A 25,752-nucleotide genomic window follows, 5' to 3' on the forward strand; every position below is an offset into this window, starting at 1 on the left:
CAATGGGGGAAAAATAACATGTTTTATTGGACAAGCCGAGGTAGTCCCTCCCTGTTTCAGTCTGTTTTCTTCCTTTTGGTATCGAATGAACAGGACCTTGATGTTACTTGTCATCGGAGAAGGAGGGAAAAGCAGTGAAAGAGTGGTTATTATGGGAGAGAGTACTTCTTTTGAGACTTCCTTGTATTCAATGATTAGTCATTACAATTCAGTCAAAGTTAACATTTTATGAGAACAACTGTAAAGCAGGTGCTCCGGGATTACTGTTTGCCTTGGTACTGATCTAGGATATCAGATCTGGGATCTCCCAATCATAACCTTAACCATTTGTCTAGGGGAAACATTAGCCTACACCAACCCTGGACTAGTATTCCTTTCTGCCCAACAACAAACCTTGACTATCACTTTCACACAACTTCTGCCAAGACAAAATTATCAAAAGACAAAAACCATTAACACAGAAGTCAAAAAAGTTCTCATTTGTCAGACCGATTATTTGATCAGTCTGGTTTATTACAACAAACCAGAAAGAAAGAGGATGTGCATGCTCTAAAGAACCAAAGTGATCTTGTACTAATTGTGGACAGCTGGGATAGAGAGGCTTCCCCTGAAATGAATCCAGATGCAGCCCAGCTCTGCTCTACACTATTGTTTAGCTCCTGATCAATAAGGATCTTCCGGACCTCACAGCTTTCAAAGAGGCTCATTAGCACTCTGATTGGAGCAGCGGAGGGCTGCCTGAAGTTTCCATCAAGTTCTAGAAGAGTGACATCTCAATAGAGGAGCTGTCACTCCCCAGTGGGCTTTAAGCCTGTTAACCATTCAAGACTGCTGCGCATGAGCGCATACACACACACACACACACACACACACAAACACACTCATTGAGCAGACAGTGTGAAATATGCAGAGAAACCCATGCTGGAGCACACACACACAGACATAGCTTCTTCCCTCCCGTTCTCGCTGCATCCCTCTCTCGTTTTCTCTCCCTCTCTCATTCTGTTGCTCTCACTGCTGTTCTTACCTTAGTTGTGACAATGCAAAGACAATCCATTGCGGTCAGAAAAGCTCAACCTATGCATCACCACCACGAAATGTGTGAGATGGAAAGGAAGAAAAGAGGGGGTGGAGGAGAAGAGGAGTGAGCTGCCACGGGAGAGACGGCACACAGATAGCCACTACTGGAAGTGGGGCCCCTCTGAGAAACTGGAGTCCTCCTCCACAATGCTGAAGGCATTCATGATCCTAATGCAATCTTAAAGTCCAGCACACGTCATCTGCCGTACAAACGCACGAGTTCTGCTGGAAAGCGAGCCACAGGCTTGGCCCCCTCCAACCTGAGAACCTTCTCCCTCTCCTCTCATCTCCTCTCCTCCTCTGCTTTCCAGCCGACAACTGAGCGACAGAGTGGAAGGAGACGAGAGCGGAAGAAAGAGTCGTGGTGGTGATGCTGATGCACAGTTGAGACGGAGTAGCAGCTAAGTGGAAAGAATAAGGTTCCCCAGCTGTTTCTGACTTTTGACTGACTGACTGACTGACTGAATGAGCGAACGGATGAACGGATGAATGGATGAATGGATGAATGGATGGAAGAAAGGAACTATGTAACAATGTGTACCTATAGTAGTTCTGAACAGGGTTATAATAACTAATGTTTTTACAATGGTATAGGATAATCTACTGTGACGTGTGACCAAGTATTTCAGTACGTGTGTGTGGGTGTGTGTCTGTCTGTGTGTGGGTGTGCCTCTGTCTGTGTGTGGGTGTGTGTCTGTCTGTGTGTGGGTATGTGCGTGTGTCTGTGTGTGGGTATGTGCGTGTGTCTGTGTGTGGGTATGTGCGTGTGTCTGTGTGTGGGTATGTGCGTCTGTCTGTGTGTGGGTATGTGCGTCTGTCTGTGTGTGGGTATGTGCGTCTGTCCGTGTGTGGGTATGTGCGTCTGTCCGTGTGTGGGTATGTGCGTCTGTCCGTGTGTGGGTATGTGCGTCTGTCTGTGTGTGGGTATGTGCGTCTGTCCGTGTGTGGGTATGTGCGTGTGTGCACATCCGTGTGTGTGTGTGTCTTTTAAAATGTGGCTCTTCAATTACATTCCAGTTGAGCAGGTCAGTTTATGTGATTCACAATGAATGTTTGGAGGCAGAGATTTCATGAAAGAAAGGGCAAAGTTTTGATCTAAAAACAGTCCTTAAAACAAAGCTAGCTAGACATACTACAACAAATTATATTTCCTTGATATTTTGTACAGTTTGCTTTTTCAACAGCTGTGTATTTATAGGCTGCTGAGAGTGACAAGTGAGTTTTATAAGTGAGTATACACTAGCTAGCAAGCTGGCTAGAGTTTAGCACGAATGCACCTCAAAGACAACGCTAGCAAGCTACTGTAGAAAGCACATTTAGCCTGGATATGCTGTAAATTCTAGTGTAGCTAACATTGCACAGTGACAAGTTGAGAACAATGAAATCAACAGGAAAATACTGTTTCAAACCTCAATCCAAAGCGGATTGACCGACAAACGCATTGCTCTTGTCTTGAATGAATGCGATCTCTACGAACACCGGGGAAATTTCTTTTAAAACAGTGGTTCCCAATCAAAGGTACTAGGACATGGGGGTACTTAAGAAGACTCATGAGACCATAGGCTGACTGGTAAAATGCACGAGGGGGTACTTCAGGGGTACTCTGGGCACAGCAAAATGCAGTTGGTGGTACAGTAACAGAAAAAGGTTGGAAACCACTACTTAAAAAGGTGCATTGTCAGTATTTCAGTGTGTAGCGCTAGAACCATAAATAATATATAGTGGTTCTATATCTATGTCTAGAACACGCTTTGAATGAATTCTGGCCTTAGTTATTGGACTGCTCGATCCTGAAGTGCTTTCCCTTTGGAACCACAAACCATACCAGACGTCAAGCCTTTCTGTTGTGGTCTGGTACCATGAGACTATGATGAATAACCTTGAACCTTCCTGTTTGTGCCAAGAGCTAAGGCCTAGACTTTAGCTCAGTGTGCTAACGTGATATTGAAAACATACAGCAATGTTTGACTTATACATTTATTTTGCAGAGACAAATCTTAAATAGCCCATTATGGATCAATTATAATTTTTTTATTGCTTCACTGTTTAGGCGTGTTATTGTAAACTATAAAACACTACTCTATTTATGGTAATACAACACTCTGTTTTTATATTTAACCAAGATCACATTGTTCAAGATCACATTGTTCAAGATCACATTGTTCTGGAACTGCAGCTGAAAGTGATAAGAGTGTGAAATGCATCCCAACAGGGATTCAGCTCATCTCCCCCCACATAAGTTGTTGAGCTAAGCAGAAGATACACAGCCATCCCCCTTCAGGTCTCAGGGTGACATGCCATTACACTTTGGCCAAAACGAAGGTCACATCCTAACAGCAACAAATCAATATTGAGTCGAAGGTCAAACACAAACATAGACACACAGACCCTGGGGAGCCAGGTCAAACATGTGGTCACAGCACACTGACTAACAGCATTTGTTTTTCCTAATAAGCAGCATAATGGCTGCCCACAATGGATACCAGGGACAGACTGGGACCAAAAATCAACCAGGCATTTCTAACACACCGGACCTTTTTTTGCTTTGAGGCCCACACATTGGCTGTCCATGATGGAGACCCAATAACTCTTGAGTTATGAAACACTTTTCTCATCAAACCAGGAGAAGAATCAGATGTTGTGTTGTGTGGTCATGTTGACTTCAATACCGGTACTCTCTATTGCAACTCTTATGACATATTCATATTAACTAGCCAGACAGTCACCAAGAAAATGGCCTTTACATAATATAATAGTTAATAATAATATGAATAATAATAATATGAATAATATAATATGCCATCCTCTTATTCTTATCCGTATTTTTGTAAACTGCGCTGTTGGTTAGGGGCTCGTCAGTAAGCATTTCCCTGTAAGGTAGACAGACACCTGTTGTATTCAGCGCATGTGACTTATACAATTTGATTTGATTCAATACATAATTCACAAGTGACAGGCTAATATTGTCACCCATCAGACTATTCTCAAATTAATCTGGTCTTTACATATACTAAATAATATATGTGTGAAATTTGTTTTGATTTAGAATGGAGCATTATCATACACCTGTCTCGAAACAGGGGCAGCGGGGAAAAATACATGTCATCTCTGCACTTAAATAGCGAATGGAAGATGATTTTTCCATGGTTTATTTTCATGCCAGCCAGGTAGGCTATACTCCTGTTGTAAAGATAAATAATATGCTTAATATTAGGAAAGTTGATAAATAATTATCGGGCATAAGGGGACAATTACTTTTTCCCACAGGGGCGTTGGGTGTTGCATTACTTTGTTAATTAAATAAATAAAATAAGAATACTTTTTGGGGTTATTTGTTTATGAAATAAATAAAATAAGTATGTAATTGTTGTGTTATTTGTTCACTCAGGTTTCCTTTATCTAATATTAGGTTTTGATTGAACATCTGATAACATTCCGTATCAAAAATATGCAAAAGTAGAGAAAATTATAAAGGGGGAAAATACTTTTTCACAGCACTGTACATACATTATTAATATTAAATATTATTACATGATTTTAGAGGAATTGCAGCTCCAGAAATACTTTAATCAACATGCGATAAGGCCCAAGAGCTTTGCTAACAAACCAAATGCAGACAAATTAGCAAACTATGTCTACTCCTAGTTAGAAAATATTTGAATCATTGGATTACTTCAAACAATCAAACACATGTTACTTGGTCAGAAGTGAGCCCATTGACACTGCTTTGGACATGAGAGGACTAACAGCCACCGGGTGCGATAAGGTTAAAGAGTAGTGTTGTTGTAATGATACAATACCAGATTTTCCTTGGTAAAAAGGAAAACACGAAGCAGACTTCACTCTTTAAAACCTACTTTTGTAGAATAGTGTGTGCTATTTGTTAAATAAACAAATATGACTGACTCTGGGTGAAGTCTGCTTCATGTTTCCTTTCCTTCCTTACTTCCTACAGATGTAGGATCTTAATTTGAGCCAGTTTGCTACAGCAGAAACATAATCCAGCAGCAACAGGAAATGTGAATTATTATGTGGATTATAATTAATGGACATTTTTGTAGGGGTTGATACATTTTATGTAAGAGAAAATCAAGTCTGAAATTACAATGTGGAAATTACAAGTTTCAGAAGCCTTTTAAAACCTCAAATACACTAAACGTTTTAAAGTTATCTTACAACAGCGTGATCAAATTAAGATCCTACATCTGTAGCATCGCTGTACTGGTATCGTGGTAACCCTATTACAGAGTTATCATTATTGTCTCTCTCTCATATTCAACTCTGGTGTTTACCTGCTGCCTGTAGAATGATTGGTCCTCTGATTGAAGTTCCTCACATAAGAGCACTTTGATTACCGCTTTCATTTTGTGGACATAGCAGCGCCCTCCACTCACAAATGCACTGACTATCTATTCACACACACACACAGCTCAGAGGGGGTGTTTACTAGGGCTAATCTTTTCAGCAGATGGGACTCAAGCTGGCTTCGCCTGATTAGATTACGTAGGGTGAACGATTTAACTTCCTTTGCTGCCTCTCATCGATAGGTATAGGTGAGGTATTGTTAATTTTGGATGTAACTGATACAGTGGATACATGCATACAGGAGTCAGGACATAAGAGAGACAGGTTTTTATTTAGTCTACATTAGTTTGACCTTGACCATGGCCTTTTCATGACATGGAGACAACGTCTGAAGTAGAATACATTTGAGATCAGGGATGGACAATAATAAGGGCCGAAGTGTGCAGGCTTTTGTTCCAGCCCAGCTGTCACATACCTTTATGAAAAAGGTCTGCATGTCTATAAAGCACTGTGCGGAATTCATTCCAGATAGTAACTTTGAATCTCAAAAAAAAAGAGTCTGTCCAAAAGGTAAAATAAGCAGTGCAACTCCAAACAGTGACATGGTACATCTCAAGCTGCTGGTACCTACGTTTCTATAGTTAGATGATATAATCACTTTATTCTGGTCTCAAGCTCTTAGACCATATCCCCCGCCCTTGTGCAGCGATAATCTCATGTACTTTGCTGAGCTTCTTGTTGTCCAGACTATGGAACTAGAGCTTCTGAATTTTAACAAAATTGTACAGTAGCTGATTTGCACCTTTGCTCAGATCACTCCTGTGGCTTGTAAGATTTCTATTCATTTGTACTAATGCTTTATGACAAGGCTATTGGGTTATTTGTCATTTAAATTCACAACATGATTATGAAATATATATTGTTTAGATGAAATACAATTAAACGTACATTGCAATGCAATGAGTAGCCTTGACTATGTTCATCAAATAATTCTAACACACTTTCCCAGTGAGCAGTATGTTTTAATGAATCATGGAAAGCTGGTTAGGTCTGAATGCCCTGATAAAAATACATGGAAATTGATTAGATAGGGTCTATAATCGGAGACTCTCTGTATCATGCTTGTGAACTTCCAAAGCTATGGGCAGAGTGTGTCTCACCAGAGTGATTGACTCTGTGAAGGTACTGGGGTTGGCTGTGTGGGCGAGAGGTGGCATTTACTGCTAGTGTCACAGCCTTACATACATAGGAAGGGAGAGATGAGGGTGAGGAAAGGTGCAGAATGGTGCATGAAGAGCGAGAAAGACAGAAAGGGGGAGAGGAGGGGCTTGAGAAACAGGAAGCAATCGTTAGCTAAGCTCCCCTATCTCTAGCAAGCTCTGTATCCAAACAATCATCTGTTCAGGACCCATACAACATGACTAAGCCTTGACAGATTTCTCATGCTACAGTACACACCTTCACTCCTCCGGCCACCTCTCTCTGTTCCGTGTTGTTTTTCTATTTCTCTAGTTCAGGGCTCCATTTTCTATTTTTCTTTTCTATCCGATTTCTATTAAATATATTTGGAATTTCATATTGCAATAAGAAACTACCATAATTGACTATGGGAAAAAAAAAATTCTCTAATTCTATTTACAAGAATTCAAAGTGTGTCACATCTGAGAAGACTTGATAAAGTGGCTCGTGCGCTGCTCACACCGGCAAAAGGCTAGGCGTCCAGAGTAGCAACTAAAAACTGTTTTCCCATAGCCCCAGTGTATAGCTCTCCAGCCGGTGATAAAAGCTCTGTGCCTTGAGCCTAGTAAACAAGTCCGTGTGTTTTCGCACACCTGGGGCTTCAAAGCCTGTCGATAATGCTGCCTCTTGGTACTGCCTAGAAAGCCATCAACAGTTTAAGTCAACATTCGGTGTCATAAAGACCCCTCTGGCCCTGCAGTGGGGAAGCCACTGATGTTGAACCCTCTTGGTCTCCGAAACATTGCTGTTAACTGGACATTTTTTAAACATGTGTTTAACCTATGCTGTTGACCTGAGAGATGATAGGTGAATAGATCCTGGATCACACTGACATTGCCAGCGCACCAGCCATCAAATAATGTTGAGAATATTCACTTTAACAACAAGAGGCCAGTAGCGTAGCATGACAGAATTAAAAAGAACATACACTAAATGTACAAAACATTAAGAACACCTGCTCTTTCCATGACATGGACTGACCAGGTGAATCCAGGTCAAATCTATGATCCCTTATTGATGTCACTTCTTAAATACACTTCAATCAGTGTAGATGAAGGGGAGGAGATGGGTTAAAGAACGATTTTTAAGCCTTGAGACATGAATTGTGTATGTGTGGTAGGCAGAGAGGGGTGTCCACAGGGTACTGTGGAAGTAGGAAGTGAAAACTCATCCATATCTCGCTGTAGTTTCAATGGGAGCTTGGTTGAAAATATACCAGCCTCAGAAAAAATCCAAACAGGAAGTGGAACTTCTCAGCTTTTTGCCTGCCATATGAGTTCTGTTATACTCACATACATAATTCAAACAGTTTTAGAAACTTCAGAGTGTTTTCTATCCAATACTAATAATAATATGCATATATTAGCAACTATGACTGAGGAGCAGGCCGTTTACTCTCACCTCTGTGCACCTTTCATCCAAGCTACTCAATACTGCCCCCTTCTTACCTTAACTTCTTATTAAGGTATCTGTAATATAACATACAGTACTTGTCAAAAACGAATGTCGACATTAATAAATGTATTTCTATAGCTTTCAAAATCTTTTTTACAATGGAGACGGAATACCAAGATGGCTGCGCGGTGGCTTCAAAGCAGCGTCCCCTGTATTATGGTTAATACATATCAGTAGGAACCCTCAAACTACATTTTATATTTTAGTCATTTAGCAGTCACTCTTATCCAGAGCGACATACAGGAGCAATTAGGGTTAAGTGCCTTGCTCAAGGGCACATGGCCCAATGCTCTTAACCGCTAAGCTACCTGCCGCCAACTGGGGTCATAGGCTTGTTTAATAGGAACATTAAATAGCAAACAAATCATTCAGTCAACATTCATTTCAGTTATTGACTATGGCGATATATTTAATATGAATGCCGCTGCCACTGTATTGAAGCAATTGGATGCAGTTTATCATAGAGCATTGTGCTTTATTACGGGCGATAGGTTCACAGGGTACTCACTTCAGAGACTTTCACACTGATCGGTGTCTGGTCCTTCCCACCGTGCTCTGAGCTGCTCCGCTCCCTCATCTGAGGACACACACACACACACACTAAGTATCATTATATTAGGTTATTACAATAAGTTAATGTAAATGTAGAATAAGCTTAATTGGAAAGAAATAACTGAAACCACAATGAAACATTGTGAGTACAGAGAAACTAACTCTTTTCAAAGTTACAGTTTCTTTGACCTATGAGTCCCTCTGAGTCATAAACAACCTAATTGTCTTAATATTACATCAGGGTTTAAAACATCATCTCCACAATACAGAGACAATCTGCCATTAACCGTTGATGCTGAGCAGTACCTCGCTATTTGTTTGACTTTGGCCAAGGTGATTCTTCAATCAGTACCCCAAGAATTATTGTGTACATGTCCAACACTATCAAAAATAAATGCTTAAACCTGGTATACACACACACGGATGAACGCACACACACACACACACACACACACACACACACACACACACACACACACACACACACACACACACACACACACACACACACACAGCGGACAGAGATAATGTCTCTTGTTAACTTACCATCTACGCTCTCATTCTTGTAATTAAAATGTGTCCAAAAAAATTCCTAAAGTCAAATGAATCCAAGCAAAACATAAGAAAAGACTGCAGCTTGTGCTTGCACAACCTCCGGCTGAAGTGGCAAAAAAGCACACAGTGGGATCAAAAATACTGTACCAGATTGCATGGGATAGAGAGTGTCAACACTCTGCCACAAAGCACTGATTTTGTTAAGCCTTCATCTATTCAGCATGGCTTAATACACTCGGCTTGTGTTTTGTAACACAACGCAGACATCAAATAATTTTCGGGAAAGTTCTGACCCAAATGAGCAGACGGAGTGAAGATATGGGACATGTTTGCGGCCCTATTTTTCAGGCTGTTTCTACACAAATGTAACTATGGCGTTGGATATAAGGTGTACGGTAAAGTTGCCCCTAGATGCTGATCTGGGATCAATTTAGCATTTTCCCCATGGTTAAGGTTAGGATCAAAAACACATGATTTCACAAACTCATCTGGTTTTTCTGTAAGGGTAGGGGAAACTTCCCCCCGAAGCGTTAGGTAAACCAACACAATGCAGACCGTGTTGGCCAGGGGACAGAAGGCTTGCAGAGGCTATGACCTGCTTTGTGTTTCTTTCTATCTCGGGACCATGCTGTAAGAGAGTGTTTAGAGAACTGCTCCTCTAGCATACACAGTAGTAGGGCAGGTGACCCAATCTCAGAAGTGGTCCCTTGTGTCCCTTGTGCCCTCTATAACCCCTTCACTTATCCCCATGCATCTACTAAACATACACATCCACTCCTTTAACACCAAGGGATTTTGAACAGTATAATGATGTACATTAGTTCAGATCTATACATATATACTGTATATCTATCAGTTTGTACAGCTCTGGAAAAGGAACAATATATGTATGGAACCAGGAATGTTTCAATGGGGAGAGATAGGATTACTACTGGATTACTGAGGTCACTGGTTAGATGGCAAGTATGTCAAACACACACACACACACACACACACACACACACACACACACACACACACACACACACACACACACACACACACACACAGAGGGCGGAAAAAATGATCATTGGTGATAGTCATTGGGTCTAAAGGGTCACAGAAATCGTAACAGAGGGAGAACTCTGCACACACAAAAAAAGTGTTGTTTAGAGATGCATTCATTGATTGCATAGATCATTGGGATATTGAAATTAAGATCTACAGAAAATTGAGTGCAAGGATAATGAAAATGTTATCATATTGAGAGAAATACTATTTAACTCAGACTTCACCTTTGTACTGGGGGAGATCTTTTACAAAGACTAGCTTCCCCCTAGTGGATGAATAGAAAATAAAAAGGTTCATCCTTTATCAACTAACCACAGCATTTCAAACGAGACATGAAATATTCTAAAATGCCAAATTGACATAATTTCCAGTAATTTATAGAGTAATTGATTTCATGATCAATTGGGGTGACCAGTTAATCAAGTGTTGTGTGAAGAAATCACACTGGAAAACGCAGCTGTGTTCCTTCAAACCTGGTCCTGGAGAGCAGCAGTACATGTGGGCTTTTGTCACATGACACAAAAATCATGTGACCACAATAGAAATTGGCCTTTGAGGCCTCCCGGGTGGCGCAGTGGTCTAGGGCACTGCATCGCAGTGCTAGCTGCGCCACCAGAGGCTCTGGGTTCACGCCAAGGCTCTGTCACAGCCGGCCGCGACCGGGAGGTCCGTGGGGCGACGCACAATTAGCATAGCGTCGTCCGGGTTAGGGAGGGTTTGGCCGGTAGGGATATCCTTGTCTCATCGCGCTCCAGCGACTCCTGTGGCGGGCCGGGCGCAGTGCGCGCTAACCAAGGGGGCCAGGTACACGATGTTTCCTCCGGCACATTGGTGCGGCTGGCTTCCGGGTTGGAGGCGTGCTGTGTTAAGAAGCAGTGCGGCTTGGTTGGGTTGTGCTTCGGAGGACGCATGGCTTTCGACCTTCGTCTCTTCCGAGCCCGTACGGGAGTTGTAGCGATGAGACAAGATAGTAATTACTAGCGATTGGATACCACGAAAATTGGGGAGAAAATGGGATAAAAATTTAAAAAATTAAATAAATTTAAAAAATTTAAAAAGAAATTGGCCTTTGGGTCTTATTGTGAAAATCCTCATAATTATTTAATGTATGTACTGTTGTCTCTGGTTGGAGTTGATCAATATGTATTTTTTGGGGTGTCAAATTACATCAATAAACCAACAACACAAATATTTCAGACAACGTTCTATTGACTTTTGACATCTAGTGGAAGCCGTAGGAAGTGAAAACTCATCCATATCTCTGTCACGTTCCTGACCTGTTTTCTGTTGTTTTGTATGTGTTTAGTTGGTCAGGGCGTGAGTTGGGGTGGGCTTTCTATGTGTTGTGTTTCTATGTTGGGTTTAATGTGTTGCCTGATATGGTTCTCAATTAGAGGTAGGTATTTGACGTTTCCTCTGATTGAGAACCATATTAAGGTAGGCTGGTTTCACTGTTTGTTTGTGGGTGGTTGTCTTCCGTGTCTGTATGTATGTTCGTACCACACGGGACTGTAGCGTTTTGTTTGTAGTCTGTACCTGTTCGTGCGTTCTTCGTGTTATATGTAAGTTCTCTAGTTCAGGTCTGTCTACGTTCGTTTTGTTATTTTGCAATCATTCCAAGTGTTTTTTCGTGTTCGTCTTCGTCGTTTAATAAATCATTATGTTTTCAAAACCCGCTGCATTTTGGTCTGATCCCTACTCCTCTTCAGACGAAGAGGAGGAGAGAAACCGTTACAATCTCGCTGTAATTTCAATGGGAGCTTGGTTGAAAATCTACCAGCCGCAGAAAAAATCCAAACAGGAAGTGGAACTTCTCAGGTTTTTGCCTGCCATATGAGTTCTGTTATACTCACAGACATAATTCAAACAGTTTTAGAAACTTCAGAGTGTTTTCTATCCAATACTAATAATAATATGCATATATTAGCAACTATGACTGAGGAGCAGGCCGTTTACTCTGGGCACCTCTGTGCACCTTTCATCCAAGCTACTCAATACTGCCCCTGCAGCCATAAGAAGTTAAGGTATCTGTAATATAACATACAGTACTTGTCAAAAATGAATGTCGACATTAATAAATGTACTGCATTTATTAATGTACCCAGTTACCAGACCTGAACTCAGGGATGGCTAACCCTGAAGATCCATTCAATCACCACCCAGTTACCAGACCTGAACTCAGGGATGGCTAACCCTGAAGATCCCTTCCATCACCACCCAGTTACCAGACCTGAACTCAGGGATGGCTAACCCTGAAGATCCATTCAATCACCACCCAGTTACCAGACCTGAACTCAGGGATGGCTAACCCTGAAGATCCCTTCAATCACCACCCAGTTACCAGACCTGAACTCAGGGATGGCTAACCCTGAAGATCCCTTCAACCACCACCCAGTTACCAGACCTGAACTCAGGGATGGCTAACCCTGAAGATCCCTTCAATCACCACCCAGTTACCAGACCTGGACTCAGGGATGGCTAACCCTGAAGATCCCTTCAATCTCCCAATACCCATAGACTTCCAATCATTGAGGTCATAAAGTCTGTCTGTGGTATGAATACTTGGTAGAACGGTAATGCAGTAACCAGCTAGCATCTGAATGTACACATAATGCTGTATTGATTTGTATTATTCAAAATATAGTTATTCTACGTTAATGTTATATAAATACCAGAATTAGTATAATATCCTCCAATATTCTTTATGTGCAACTTGTTTGGGTTGCTATAACATTTGGTTTGAAATGACATTGAGGATTTGAGCATGCTTTTGGAAGCATCCTGCCATCCTACCACTCCCATGGGTTCACTAGCAGTGATGCTAATGCTGGCAGTGGGTTAAGTAAATAAATAAAACTAAGCCTTATTTTTGGTAATTGTCTCCCAGACAATTATGAACAAATCCGTTTTTCAATAAAATAAAATGTTTAGTCTACCTCCCCTTTAATTAGCAAAAACTAAATGATACTACAATCAAATTATGGTAAATCAGCGTTTTATTATTAGTATTCATGTGGATTGTCCTTCGGGAAAAAGCTGCACATTATTTAAGGGAAGATTTTTGTTTAGCAAAATATGCAAATTAACTGTAATGTTGCTAAAACAACAGTCTGTTTTGGATCTTTTTTATTTCAGAAAACATTATTTACATGTGTAATTATGTTTTAATAAGTTAACTTAATGTTTTGCAATTATTGTTGCTTTTTCAACCAGTTTGTTCTTGGGGCCAAAATGACCACAGTTTGTAAAATATGTTGGTAGCATGAGGGTTAATGAATCTGCTAAGAATCATCAGCATGATGTCATGAAGATAGAAATATAATGAATAGAAAGGGGGTCTCCATTCAAGTCAATGATGGCATAATCACGCTTTCCATAGCCGATGTGAGCAAGACCTTCAAATAGATCAACATTCACAAAGCCGCGGGCCAGACGGATTATCTGGACTTGTACTCAAAGCATGTGCGGACCAACTGGCAAGAGTCTTCACAGACTTTTTCAACCTCTCCCTGACCGAGTCTGTAATAACTACATGTTTCAAACAGACCACCATAGTCCCTGTGCCCAAGAAAGCGAACGTAACCTGCCTAAATGATTACCGCCCCGTAGCACTCACATCGGTAGCCATGAAGTGCTTTGAAAGGCTGGTCATGGCTCACATCAACACCATCATGCCGGAAACCCTAGACCCACTCCAATTTGCATAGCGCCCTAACAGATCTACAGATGACGCAATCTCAATCGCACTCCACACTGCCCTTTCTCACCTAGACAAAAGGAACACCTATGTGAGAATGCTGTTCATTGACTACAGCTCAGCGTTCAACACTATAGTGCCCACAAAGATCATCATTAAGCTAAGGACCCTGGGACTAAACATCCCCCTCTGCAACTGTATTCTGCACTTCCTGACAGACCACCCGCAGGTGATAAGGGTAGACAACAACACATCTGCCACGCTGATCCTCAACACTGGGGCCCCTCAGGGGTGCGTGCTTAGTCCCCTCCTGTACTCCCTGTTCACCCACGACTGCGTGGCCAATCGCAACTCCAACATCATCATTAAGTTTGCTGATGACACAACAGTGGTAGGTCTGATCACCGACAACGACAAAACAGCCTATAGGGAGAAGGTCAGAGACCTGGCCGGGTGGTGCCAGGTCAACAACCTCTCCCTCAATGTGAGCAAGACAAAAGTAGCTGATAGTGGACTATGGAAAAAGGAGGGTCAAACAGGCCCCCATTAACATAGACGGGGCTCTAGTGGAGCGGGTCGAGAGTTTCAAGTTCCTTGGTGTCCACATCACAAACAAACTATCATGGGCCAAACACACCAAGACAGTTGTGAAGAGGGCACGACAACACCTTTTCCCCCTCAGGAGACTGAAAAGATGTGGCATTGGTCCCCAGATCCTCAAAAAGTTCTACAGCTGCACCATCGAGAGCATCCTGACCGGTTACATCACTACCTGCTATGGCAACTGCTCGGCATCTGACCGCAAGGCGCTACAGAGGGTAGTGCATACGGCCCAGTACATCACTGGGGCCAAGCTTCCTGCCATCCAGGACCTATGTACTAGACGGTGACAGAGGGAAACCCAAAAAATTGTCAAAGACTCCAGTCACCTAAGTCATAGACTTTTCTCTTTGCTACCGCACAGCAAGCGGTACCGGAACGCCAAATCTAGGTCCAAAAGGCTCCTTAACAGCTTCTACCCCCAAGCCATAAGAATGCTGAACAATTCGTCAAATGCCCCCCCCCCCCCCCCCAGCCCCCTTTCTTTTTACTCAGCTGCTACTCGCTGTTTATTATTTATGCGTAGTCACTTTACCCCTACCTACATGTACATATTACCTGGACTAACCTGTACCCCCGCACACTGACTGGGTACCGGTACCCCCTTTATATAGCCTTGTTATTGTTATGCCATTTTCATGCGTTACTTTTTTATTGTATTTTTTTACTTCAGTTTATTTAGTAAATATTTTCTTAACTCCATTTCTTGAACTGCATTGTTCGTTAAGGACTTGTATGTAAGCATTTCGCACCTGTTGTATTCGGCGCATGTGACAAATACATTTGATTGGATTCAATCATAGTGATCTATATAGTAGCTCCGTTGCCCTGCGCGCTTGTTCTTTGAGCTGTAGATCCACTCCGGTATCCCCAAAAGTTTTCAAAAGCACCATTGCTTGTAAGTGCCCAGCCGTACTTTGGTGTCTCGTTGCTGCCTTGGTTAGACAACTCAAGTTTGCAAAGCCAGTGTGGCTCCAAACACCAAATCGATCACTTGCAAATAATAGGCATTCCCAGCAGTACAGTTTGCAGTGCTTCTCGGAGCCTGTGAGCCATTGACAGCGCTCGTAGTTGAAACTTTGAAAGTGGCGAGCGAACGAACCCGCCTGTGACAGGCTTTGTGGCGTCGGGCGACCTCTCCTTACAATGTCTAACTTTTCTTGAAAAGTTCGTCTTGAGAATGGCGTTATAATTATATCCTCGACCAAATCGACATATTCTCCTCCTTCCGCCATTGTGGGTTGAAAAAACAGCTTAGTAGTACGCGAATTAATTCGTTTATCAAATTCAGTTTCCTAGATCTGCATAGACCTGCCTATAGGACCTGCCTCTCAATATTGGTAATCCAATCAAAAGACGTGCACGCACTACGCCTGCTAGCTGGCTCCTGTGTAACACTGGAGCCAGCCAGCAGGCATACAATAGCCAACTCTAAAACTGATTGGTTGACACTAAATTTTCATTTCCATTCACTATAAGCTACAAGCGCCCGCACTGTTGATTCTGAAGGCCTGAGGTTAGATTTTAGACCCCTGGCAACACATGATGGCTGAATATGATTGGATAAAAGATCTAACATAAAGACCAGCCCTCCAAATCTCAACCTGGGGCTGGAAGCAGTGCAACCAAGAGGAAAGCTTTGAAATGAAGAGTATAACTCTTACTCTGGGGAATAATTTAATACATATTTGTGGGAAAATATATTTTAAAAAAAATATATATTCTGATGATGTTTAGGCCAGCAGAGAAGGCCTTGCAGGCCCTGACGGCCCACCACTGGAATTATTGCATCACAATACACGGTAGACATTGCGAATGTACCCATGAGTTTATCAGTCAAATTGCCAGGGTTAGAGCTTCCAAGCCCATTCTATTCATTCTATTTCTATGGTCATGACCATCAGGGTGAGAATCGGCATTCAAAACTAATCAAGGACTCAACAAGTAGTTCAAACAAGTAAAAGAATGCTGAATAAAATCTAGAATAATCTATAAATGATTTACTCTAGCTCCATTTCGAGGACTTATTAGTAGACTTCATTGTGGAAAGTTGCTTTCGTCAAAGGGCAAGCATTTATAACCCTCACCTTCAGCTCTCTCCATTCATTCCTTTAAATTACAATGTCACAGGCCAGGCCTGCGTACATACATCATAGCCAAGTTCATGGATCTCTTCCAACACTAGCAGGCTCTCTCTCAAAGGCCAATTAGCTAGAGCTACACAGTCCAGCACACTGTTGCCGACACAGCTCCTGTTATTTCCGTGTTGGGAACAGCTTCAAAAAACAGTAGAACCAGAGCCTGTGTTTGTCAGCAGAGTCGTTCTGTGTAATGGGGACAACTGCTAAAGAAGGGATGGGTGTGTGGAGCTGGCGATCTGCTCAGGGCTCCCGATTCCAGGGGATCTAGGGACCAATTATCAGCTCTCATCTCACATTGGAGGCCTATTCTTTTTAACGATGACCGTTGAAAGCCAACATTCACCAATGGCTGGCAAGATAAAACAGCATATGGGTCTTTCTATAAATAAAGGGACCAATTTTTGACATCAGGGTCAACATTCCTAAATGGTTTGATAATAATAATAACAATAATATTATTATAATCAGTAAACTCTTAAAACAGTGTGTGTGTGTGTGTGTGTGTGTGTGTGTGTGTGTGTGTGTGTGTGTGTGTGTGTGTGTGTGTGTGTGTGTGTGTGTGTGTGTGTGTGTGTGTGTGTGTGTGTGTGTGTGTGTGTGTGTGTGTGTGTAAACTAGACATCACGTTCTTGCTTCCTCTGTCCTTGTTTCCTCCACTTCTTGCCTCTCATTGTAACTACATTGGAGCCCGAGGGGAGGAACCTTCCCCCAATGTGCTTTGAGAGGGAGGTGAGGAATGGAGGACACAAGGGGAGAATCTCAATTGCATTTCCTTCATTCTTCACGTCCTCTCTCCTCGCCTCCTTCTCAAAACCCATTGGATAAGAAGGTGAGAGGGGAGGGACTTCTGACCTTCTCATCCAATGGGTTTTGAGAAGGAGACAACAAATCAAAGAAATGCAATTGAGACAGAGGAAGTAAGTATTTGACAGCTATGAACATGTTTTTACAGGGCCAGACTGACTGACTGAGCTACCATAATACCCATGGCTTGTCCAGAAACAACCCCTAGCCCCTACTACCCAGAGTCTAGACACTTGTGGAGATCTGAGAGGGATTGATGCGTGGTGACATGGTGAGAGCTCTACCTCACCCTCTGATAGGCTTAGTGGAAATTTGGCGGTATTGCTCTACAACTGTCCAAATCTGTCCAATGCTCTCAGTGTCTAGGGGGAGGGGTTAGGGGTTGTTTCTCCATGGTACCCCACAACCCTTCAGGTGTGTGGTGGACCTACAGCACGACACTTGAGGCATTGGTTGGATGTTTAATTCCATTGATATACACACACAGATTTGCACAGGTGTAAGTTGCACAACCACGGCACTCTATCAGGCTAATCAGACTGGTCTGAGAAGCTGGAGACCTGCTGTAAACAGTGAAAGAATATATTTACGTTTCTACTATTCACACCTTTGCAATGCCAAACTGAGAAATCGGTGGAGAAGGGCCTTGGTCAGGAAGGTGACCAAGAACCCGATGGTCACTCTGACAGAGCTCCAGAGTTCCTCTGTGGAGATGGGAGAAACTTCCAGAAAGACAACCATCTCTGCAGCACTCCACCAATCAGGCCTTTATGATAGAGTGGTCAGACGGAAGCCACTCCTCAGTAAAAGGCACATGACAGCCCGCTTGGAGCTTGCATAAAAGGCACCTACAGGACCCATAGACCATGAGAAACAAGATTCTCTGGTCTGATGAAACTCTTTGGACTGAATGCCAAGCGTCACATCTGGAGGAAACCTGGCACCATCCCTACGGTGAAGCATAGTGGTGGCAATATCATGCTGTGGGGATGTTTCTCAACAGCAAGGACTGGGAGTCAGGATCGAGGGAAAGATGAACGGAGCAAAGTACAGAGAGACCCTTGATGAAAACCTGCTCCAGAGCGCTCAGAACCTCAGACTGGGACGAATGTTCACCTTCCAACAGGACAACAACCCTAAATGCACAGCCGAGACAACGCAGGTGTGGCTTTGGGACAAAGTGTCTGAATGTCCTTCAATGGCCCGGCCAGAGCCCGGACTTGAACCTGATCAAACATTTCTGGAGAGACCTGAAAATAGCTGTGCAGTAATGCTCCCCATCCAACCTGACAGAGCTTGAGAGGATCTGCAGAGAAGAATGGGAGAAACTCCCCAAATACAGGTGTGCCAAGCTTGTAGCGTCATACCCAAGAAGACTCAAGGCTGTAATCGCTGCCAAAGGTGCTTCAACAAAGTACTGAGTAAAGGGTCTGAATACTTATGTAAATGTGATATCCGTTTTTTATTGTTAATACATTGGCAAAAATGTATTTAAAAATCTGTTTTTGGTTTGTATTATGGGGTATTGTGTGTAGATCGAGGGGGGGGGGATTATGTAATCTATTTTAGAATAAGGCTGTAACATAACAAAATGTGGAAAAAGTCAAGGGGTCGGAATACTTTCCGATTGCACTGTATCAGTCAGCTAACCATTTACAGTAACAGCAGTTCATTAATAAGTCAATACACACTAAATCATATGCAGAAATTTAGAAATCTTACCTTATATTGGCACTGTGGCATGGTATGAGCAGCTATTAATCAATTAATTAATAGATAATAGATTAATAGAATGGAGTTAGAAGGGTGACCTCCTACTAAAGGACAGGAAGTGTTGGCTTGAGCAGGCATTCCACATTAAACCCTACACACATTTGAACATCAAAATATTAAGGTTTTTGGGAGTTTTATATGCACCATTTTTTTTTTTTCTCTCTTCAAAAATGTATAAACAAGCTGTTTTCACATTCCCGATTGATCCATTTTAACTCGGAACACAAATTATCAAAATGTACACGGACCATAATCTTACCTCAGGAATCTTGATTTAATGTTGTCCATGAAGTAGGCTAATTATCTTGACCGCCGTAACAACAGACACCAAAACTGTCTGTCAAGCCGTACCTTCCGTACCTTCAGGCTCTGATCAGGCCCTACACCCAAACAAGGGCACTGCGTTCATCCACCTCTGGCCTGCTCGCCTCCCTACCTCTGAGGAAGTACAGTTCCCGCTCAGCCCAGTCAAAACTGTTCGCTGCTCTGGCACCCCAATGGTGGAACAAACTCCCTCACGACGCCAGGTCAGCGGAGTCAATCACCACCTTCCGGAGACACCTGAAACCCCACCTCTTTAAGGAATACCTAGGATAGGATAAAGTAATCCTTCTAACCCCCCCCCCCCCCCCCCTTAAAAGATTTAGATGCACTATTGTAAAGTGGCTGTTCCACTGGATATCATAAGGTGAATGCACCAATTTGTAAGTCGCTCTGGATAAGAGCGTCTGCTAATAGACTTAAATGTAATGTAAATGTAATCCTCGAGATCAACATTATTCCCACACTTTGGCTGTTGTTAAATCGCATGCAGTATTACACAAGCTCTTTATCACATGACTGTCATTCAGAAAATCTTTTCCTGAATCAACTGACGTTGCGCGATAATGTACCAACGTAACTAAACAGCTAGACATCAAATGCGCATCAAACTACTTTTATATTATTGAAGAACCCCGTTAATGACAGTATTGATTTTAGTTTTATTAATCATATTTGTAAGGATGGACGCTGGAGACGAGAAGCAGGTACAGTGAGTGAACATTAAATAACCACGGACAGGAACAGAATGTCACGTTCCTGACCTGTTTTCTCTTGTTTTATATGTCTTTATTGGTCAGGGTGTGAGTGTTGGGTGGGCAGTCTATGTTTTCTATTTCTATGTGGGGTTTTGTGTTCGGCCTGGTATGATTCTCAATTAGAGACAGGTGTGTATCGTTTGTCTCTGATTGAGAGTCATACTAAGGCAGCCAGGGTTTCACTGGTGTTTTGTGGGTGTTTGTTTCCTGTGTTAGCGTTTGGGCCACACAGGACTGTTGCAGGTTAGTCACGTTTGTTGTTTTGCTAATTTGTAGTGTTTGTTGGTTTGCCATTAAAATCATGAATACCTCCTACTCCGCATCTTGGTCCGATCCATGCTCCTCCTCGTCTGAGGAGGAGAACGACATTGACAGCCGTTACACAGAATATGGACAGGGAAAATGGAAATAACAATAATGCTGACACGGGGATGAAACAGAGGAAGCAGACAGATATAGGGAAGGCAATCAAAACGTGAAGGAGTCCAGGTGAGCCCAATGAGCGGTGACGCTCATAATGATGGTGACAGGTGTGCTCTTGAGCGCCAGAGAGGGAGAGCGGGAGCAGGCATGACAATATTAAAGTTACTATTTCTGTTTGAAGCATTGGATTTTTCAAATCACATACATTATTTTGGATATGTGTGCCCATGAAAACTGTTTACACACCGTAACATAGGGAGATACGAAATGCTACGAGGTTACAATACACTTCCGAGATCTCCATACAAAAAAAAGAGACAGACAGCAATATCCAGGAACTTCACACGATCAAGGTCAATGTGTAATTCAATTGTTAAATGCTGAGTATGATACAACAGTATCATACATTTTTAAACATAGGTTTTGATTAAACTTTTAAATTATATTGAATGTATTTATGTTCCCCTTTATATCATAATGTATTCACATGAAGAATAAAAAAGTCTAATTATTATTAATGACTTTGTAAGAGCTCCAAACAGACTAAAAGAAATGCTCACTGGTACCCTCTTTTATAGAAAGACACCCATATATTAATTGAACCTGACCAAATTTGATGTCATGCCGATAGATGTAGTCAGAGAATATAATAATAATTAATTAGGTGACACAAAGTACAGATGTAGGATCTTCATGTGATCACTCTTTTGTTGCTAAGAATTTTCCTGCACGGCAGGAAATGCAACATTTTTGTTTATTTGAGCTATAATAAGTATTCTATAGTTTGTAATTTCCACTTTGAAATTGTGACACACACAAGGAAATTATTATTCAGCATTTTTGTTTTTACAAATCTGTAATTGATTCCACCGTCTGTTTTATTGCTTGATAACTTAGGCAAGGAACAATCCCAATGTATGTATCTCAATACCTACAAACTGTAATAAAACCTGAACTTAAACTGTGAAACAGAAAAACACTTATCTTATCGTGCTATTATTTTTTGGTGTTTTTTAGAGTCAACTGGCTTCCTCATTGGTGAAGTAGTACCACTACCACAGAACTACAATGAGTAGAAACGTCCTCCACATTCAAGTCAATAATCCTGTAATGGGTAGACTGGCAGGATTCATTACATTTCTAAGCCCGCTACTCCGAGGTCTCATCAGGCTCACCTCGGTTGGGCAGGCGTGTTGTAGCACCGCGGTGGGGGAGCCCGTGCCCGTCTGTTCCCACTTGTCGGCCATGTGGTTGACCTCCTCCAGCTTCTGCTTGCAGCTCTTTTGGGTGTTCAGCAGCGTCACCTCATAGAACTCCTGGATATCTGTGGAAAACATGACAGATTCCCATTTGATCATTTACAATACTTAGAAATGTCCCTTGAGAGGAAATATGGACGAAAACAGACACTTGACAAGCCTTTCGCTAATTCCAATATAATTTCAGTGTAACCTGGCAGACTTCCGTTTACGTCAACATGCTGCGTTTCAGATGTACATGAAAATGGGGGTCTTTGATTAAACACAGGATTACTGCCTCCTTGGCCATCAACCAAAATAAAAGGGGGCAATTTGTGAAATTGGATTGCTGGCACTGACATTAGATGCCATAGCAGAAGAACAGCACCGACGTATGGCCAAATTCTCTTGTCCGGTACAACTGGGAACCCTCCTATGAGGCAGAGTAAGTTCAAAGTTCTGTTGCAGACTGTCCCAAAATCTGTCCCAAATTCATAGTTATTCATTTGCTCTGGATATCTGCACGGCATTGCATATATAGAGAATTCACCGTCACTGAATGCAACTTTGAACTGAATTATGTGTCTACAGGGCTGTATCAGTGCTACGCAGGATCTCAGGATAAAGAAACCACGAACAAACAAAGAGTAAATAGCTGTAAGTACAAAATATATCTGCAACTCTGCTCCCAGTCCTTAGCCTTAGTGAAGACTAGAAGCTGATGTCTCTTGTTTTATATTTTGGCAAGGAGTCTAAGCTAGATCCATTTGGACAGCTTGTGCCACCAGCAGTCGGGTGTGCGCTGAAGCAGCTTGGTCAAAGCTGCTTTTTTTTATAATTCGGTCTCAATTATATGGTCAAAATGTAATTACGAAATTAATTGTTTTATTAAATTATTCCAACAAATCTTTGCATGCTGTTACATTAGGCTATTATTTGGATACCGGAGCATTATAATAATTTACAAATGTTCAGAAAATCATTAACACATGATCAATAAATGGCTTATAAATGATAGTTACTATTAGGTGTAACCCCAAAATACTTGATGGCCCAGTTCTTGCATAATGTATTAATTATGCAGTAGGCAATTGGCAAACATTGCTCTTGAAGTGGGTCTCCACAGCCAAGAGGTGTAATTCCCTTCAAGACAGGCAACAAAAGCTATTCAATTGAAAACCTAATCTTTTTGCAAGAATTCAACACTGGAAGAGAATTCAAACCCCAACATTCCAGCTTACAAACTGTTTGATACACAACACTCATTCAACGCTGATTGGCAAACACCACGTTTTCTACATACAACACAAATTGTAGTGATTCCCTCTGGTCTTGTGTCATTTAATCCAAAGAGAGTCTTGTGTGTCATGTGTGTCTTGTTGATGTCTTGTGTGTCCTGTTTATGTCTTGTGTGTCATGTGTGTCTTGTTGATGTCATGTGTGTCATGTTGATGTCTTGTGTGTCATGTGTGTTTTGTTGATGTCTTGTGTGTCTTGTCGATGTCTTGTGTGACATGTGTGTGTGACGGATGTGAAATGGCTAGCTAGTTAGCGGGTACGCGCTAGTAGCGTTTCAATCAGTTACGTCACTTGCTCTGAAACCTAGATGTAGTGTTGCCCCTTGCTCTGCAAGGGCCGCGGCTTTTGTGGAGCGATGGGTAACGACGCTTCGTGGGCGACCGTTGTTGATGTGTGCAGAGGGTCCCTAGTTCGCGCCCGTGTCGGGGCGAGGGGACACACGTAAAGTTATACTGTTACATGTGTCTTGTTGATGTCTTATGTGTCATGTGTGTCTTGTTGATGTCTTGTGTGACATGTGTGTCTTGTTGATGTCTTATGTGTCATGTGTCTCTTGTTGATGTCTTGTTGATGTCTTGTGTGTCTTGTTGTCTTGTGTGTCTTGTTGATGTCTTGTGTGTCTTGTTGATGTCTTGTGTGTCATGTGTGTCTTGTTGATGTCTTGTGTGACGTGTGTGTCTTGTTGATGTCTTGTTGATGTCTGTGTCTTGTTGATGTCTTGTGTCATGTGTGTCTTGTTGATGTCTTATGTGTCATGTGTGTCTTGTTGATGTCTTGTGTGACGTGTGTGTCATGTTGATGTCTTGTGTGTCATGTTGATGTCTTGTGTGTCATGTTAATGTCTTGTGTGTCATGTTGATGTCTTGTGTGTCATGTTGATGTCTTGTGTGTCATGTTGATGCCTTGTGTGTCTTGTTGATGTCTTATGTGTCATGTGTGTCTTGTTGATGTCTTATGTGTCATGTGTGTCTTGTTGATGTCTTGTGTGTCATGTGTGTCTGGTTGATGTCCTGTGTGTAATGTGTGTCTGGTTGATGTCTTGTGTGACATGTGTATCTTGTTGATGTCTTGTTTGTCTTGTTGATGTCTTGTGTGTCTTGTGTGTCTTGTTGTTGTCTTGTTGATGTCTTGTGTGTCATGTGTATCTTGTTGATGTCTTGTTTGTCTTGTTGATGTCTTGTGTGTCTTGTTGATGTCTTGTGTGTCATGTGTGACTTGTGGATGTATTGTGTGTCATGTGTCTGGTTGATGTCTTGTGTGACGTGTGTGTCTTGTTGATGTATTGTGTGTCGTGTGTGTCTTGTTGATGTCTTGTGTCTTGTTGATGTCTTGTGTGTCATGCGTGTCTTGTTGATGTATTGTGTGTTGTATGTCTTGTGTGACTTGTTGATGTCTTATGTGTCTTGTTGATGCCTTGTGTGTCATGTGTGTCTTGTTGATGTCTTATGTGTCATGTGTGTCTTGTTGATGTCTTGTGTGTCATGTGTGTCTTGTTGATGTCTTGTGTGTCATGTGTGTCTTGTTGATGTCTTGTGTGTCATGTGTGTCTTGTTGATGTCTTGTGTGTCATGTGTGTCTGGTGGATGTTTTGTGTGACGTGTGTGTCTGGTTGATGTCTTGTGTGTCTTGTTGATGTATTGTGTGTCGTGTTGATGTCTTATGTGTCATGTGTGTCTGGTTGATGTCTTGTGTGTCTTGTTGATGTCTTGTTGATGCCTTGTGTCTTGTTGATGTCTTGTGTGTCATGCGTGTCTTGATGATGTATTGTGTGTCGTATGTCTTGTGTGACTTGTTGATGTCTTATGTGTCTTGTTGATGCCTTGTGTGTCATGTGTGTCTTGTTGATGTCTTATGTGTCATGTGTGTCTTGTTGATGTCTTGTGTGTCATGTGTGTCTGGTTGATGTCTTGTGTGACGTGTGTGTCTTGTTGATGTCTTGTGTGTCGTGTTGATGTCTTGTGTGTCATGTGTGTCTTGTTGATGTCTTGTGTGTCATGTGTATCTTGTTGATGTCTTGTTTGTCTTGTTGATGTCTTGTGTGTCTTGTTGATGTCTTGTGTGACATGTGTGTCTTGTTGATGTCTTATGTGTCATGTGTCTCTTGTTGATGTCTTGTTGATGTCTTGTGTGTCTTGTTGATGTCTTGTGTGTCTTGTTGATGTCTTGTGTGTCTTGTTGATGTCTTGTGTCATGTGTGTCTTGTGTGTCATGTGTGTCTTGTTGTCTTATGTGTCATGTGTATCTTGTTGATGTCTTGTTTGTCTTGTTGATGTCTTGTGTGTCGTGTGTGTCTTGTTGATGTCTTGTGTGTCTTGTTGATGTCTTATGTGCCATGTGTGTCTTGTTGATGTCTTGTGTGTCTTGTGTGTCTTGTTGATGTCTTGTGTGTCTTGTTGATGTCTTGTGTGTCATGTGTGTCTTGTTGATGTCTTGTGTGACGTGTGTGTCTTGTTGATGTCTTG

General features: G+C 42.0%; 1 protein-coding gene across 17 annotated transcripts in view; it reads right to left on the minus strand.

Moving 5' to 3' along the window:
- The window catches only part of LOC129868173 (disks large homolog 2), a 282,679-nt gene that overhangs the window by 216,483 nt on the left and 40,444 nt on the right, over window positions 1-25,752 (minus strand). For 16 of the 17 annotated variants that reach the window (XR_008761729.1, XM_055941883.1, XM_055941891.1 and 13 more), the window contains 2 exons: window positions 21,929-22,077; window positions 8,588-8,656 (listed from right to left, as the gene is read on the minus strand). Coding sequence is in view for 16 of the 17 variants with exons in the window: in XM_055941883.1 (XP_055797858.1) it covers window positions 8,588-8,656; window positions 21,929-22,077 (218 nt within the window). In the remaining variant the exon portion in view is untranslated. Of the gene's footprint in view, window positions 1-1,027; window positions 1,481-8,587; window positions 8,657-21,928; window positions 22,078-25,752 lie in introns of those variants that run through there. The other variant, XM_055941894.1, reaches the window with a different exon arrangement.

This window comes from Salvelinus fontinalis, chromosome 13, assembly GCF_029448725.1.
Source record: "Salvelinus fontinalis isolate EN_2023a chromosome 13, ASM2944872v1, whole genome shotgun sequence".
NCBI classification, from domain to species: Eukaryota; Metazoa; Chordata; class Actinopteri; order Salmoniformes; family Salmonidae; genus Salvelinus; species Salvelinus fontinalis.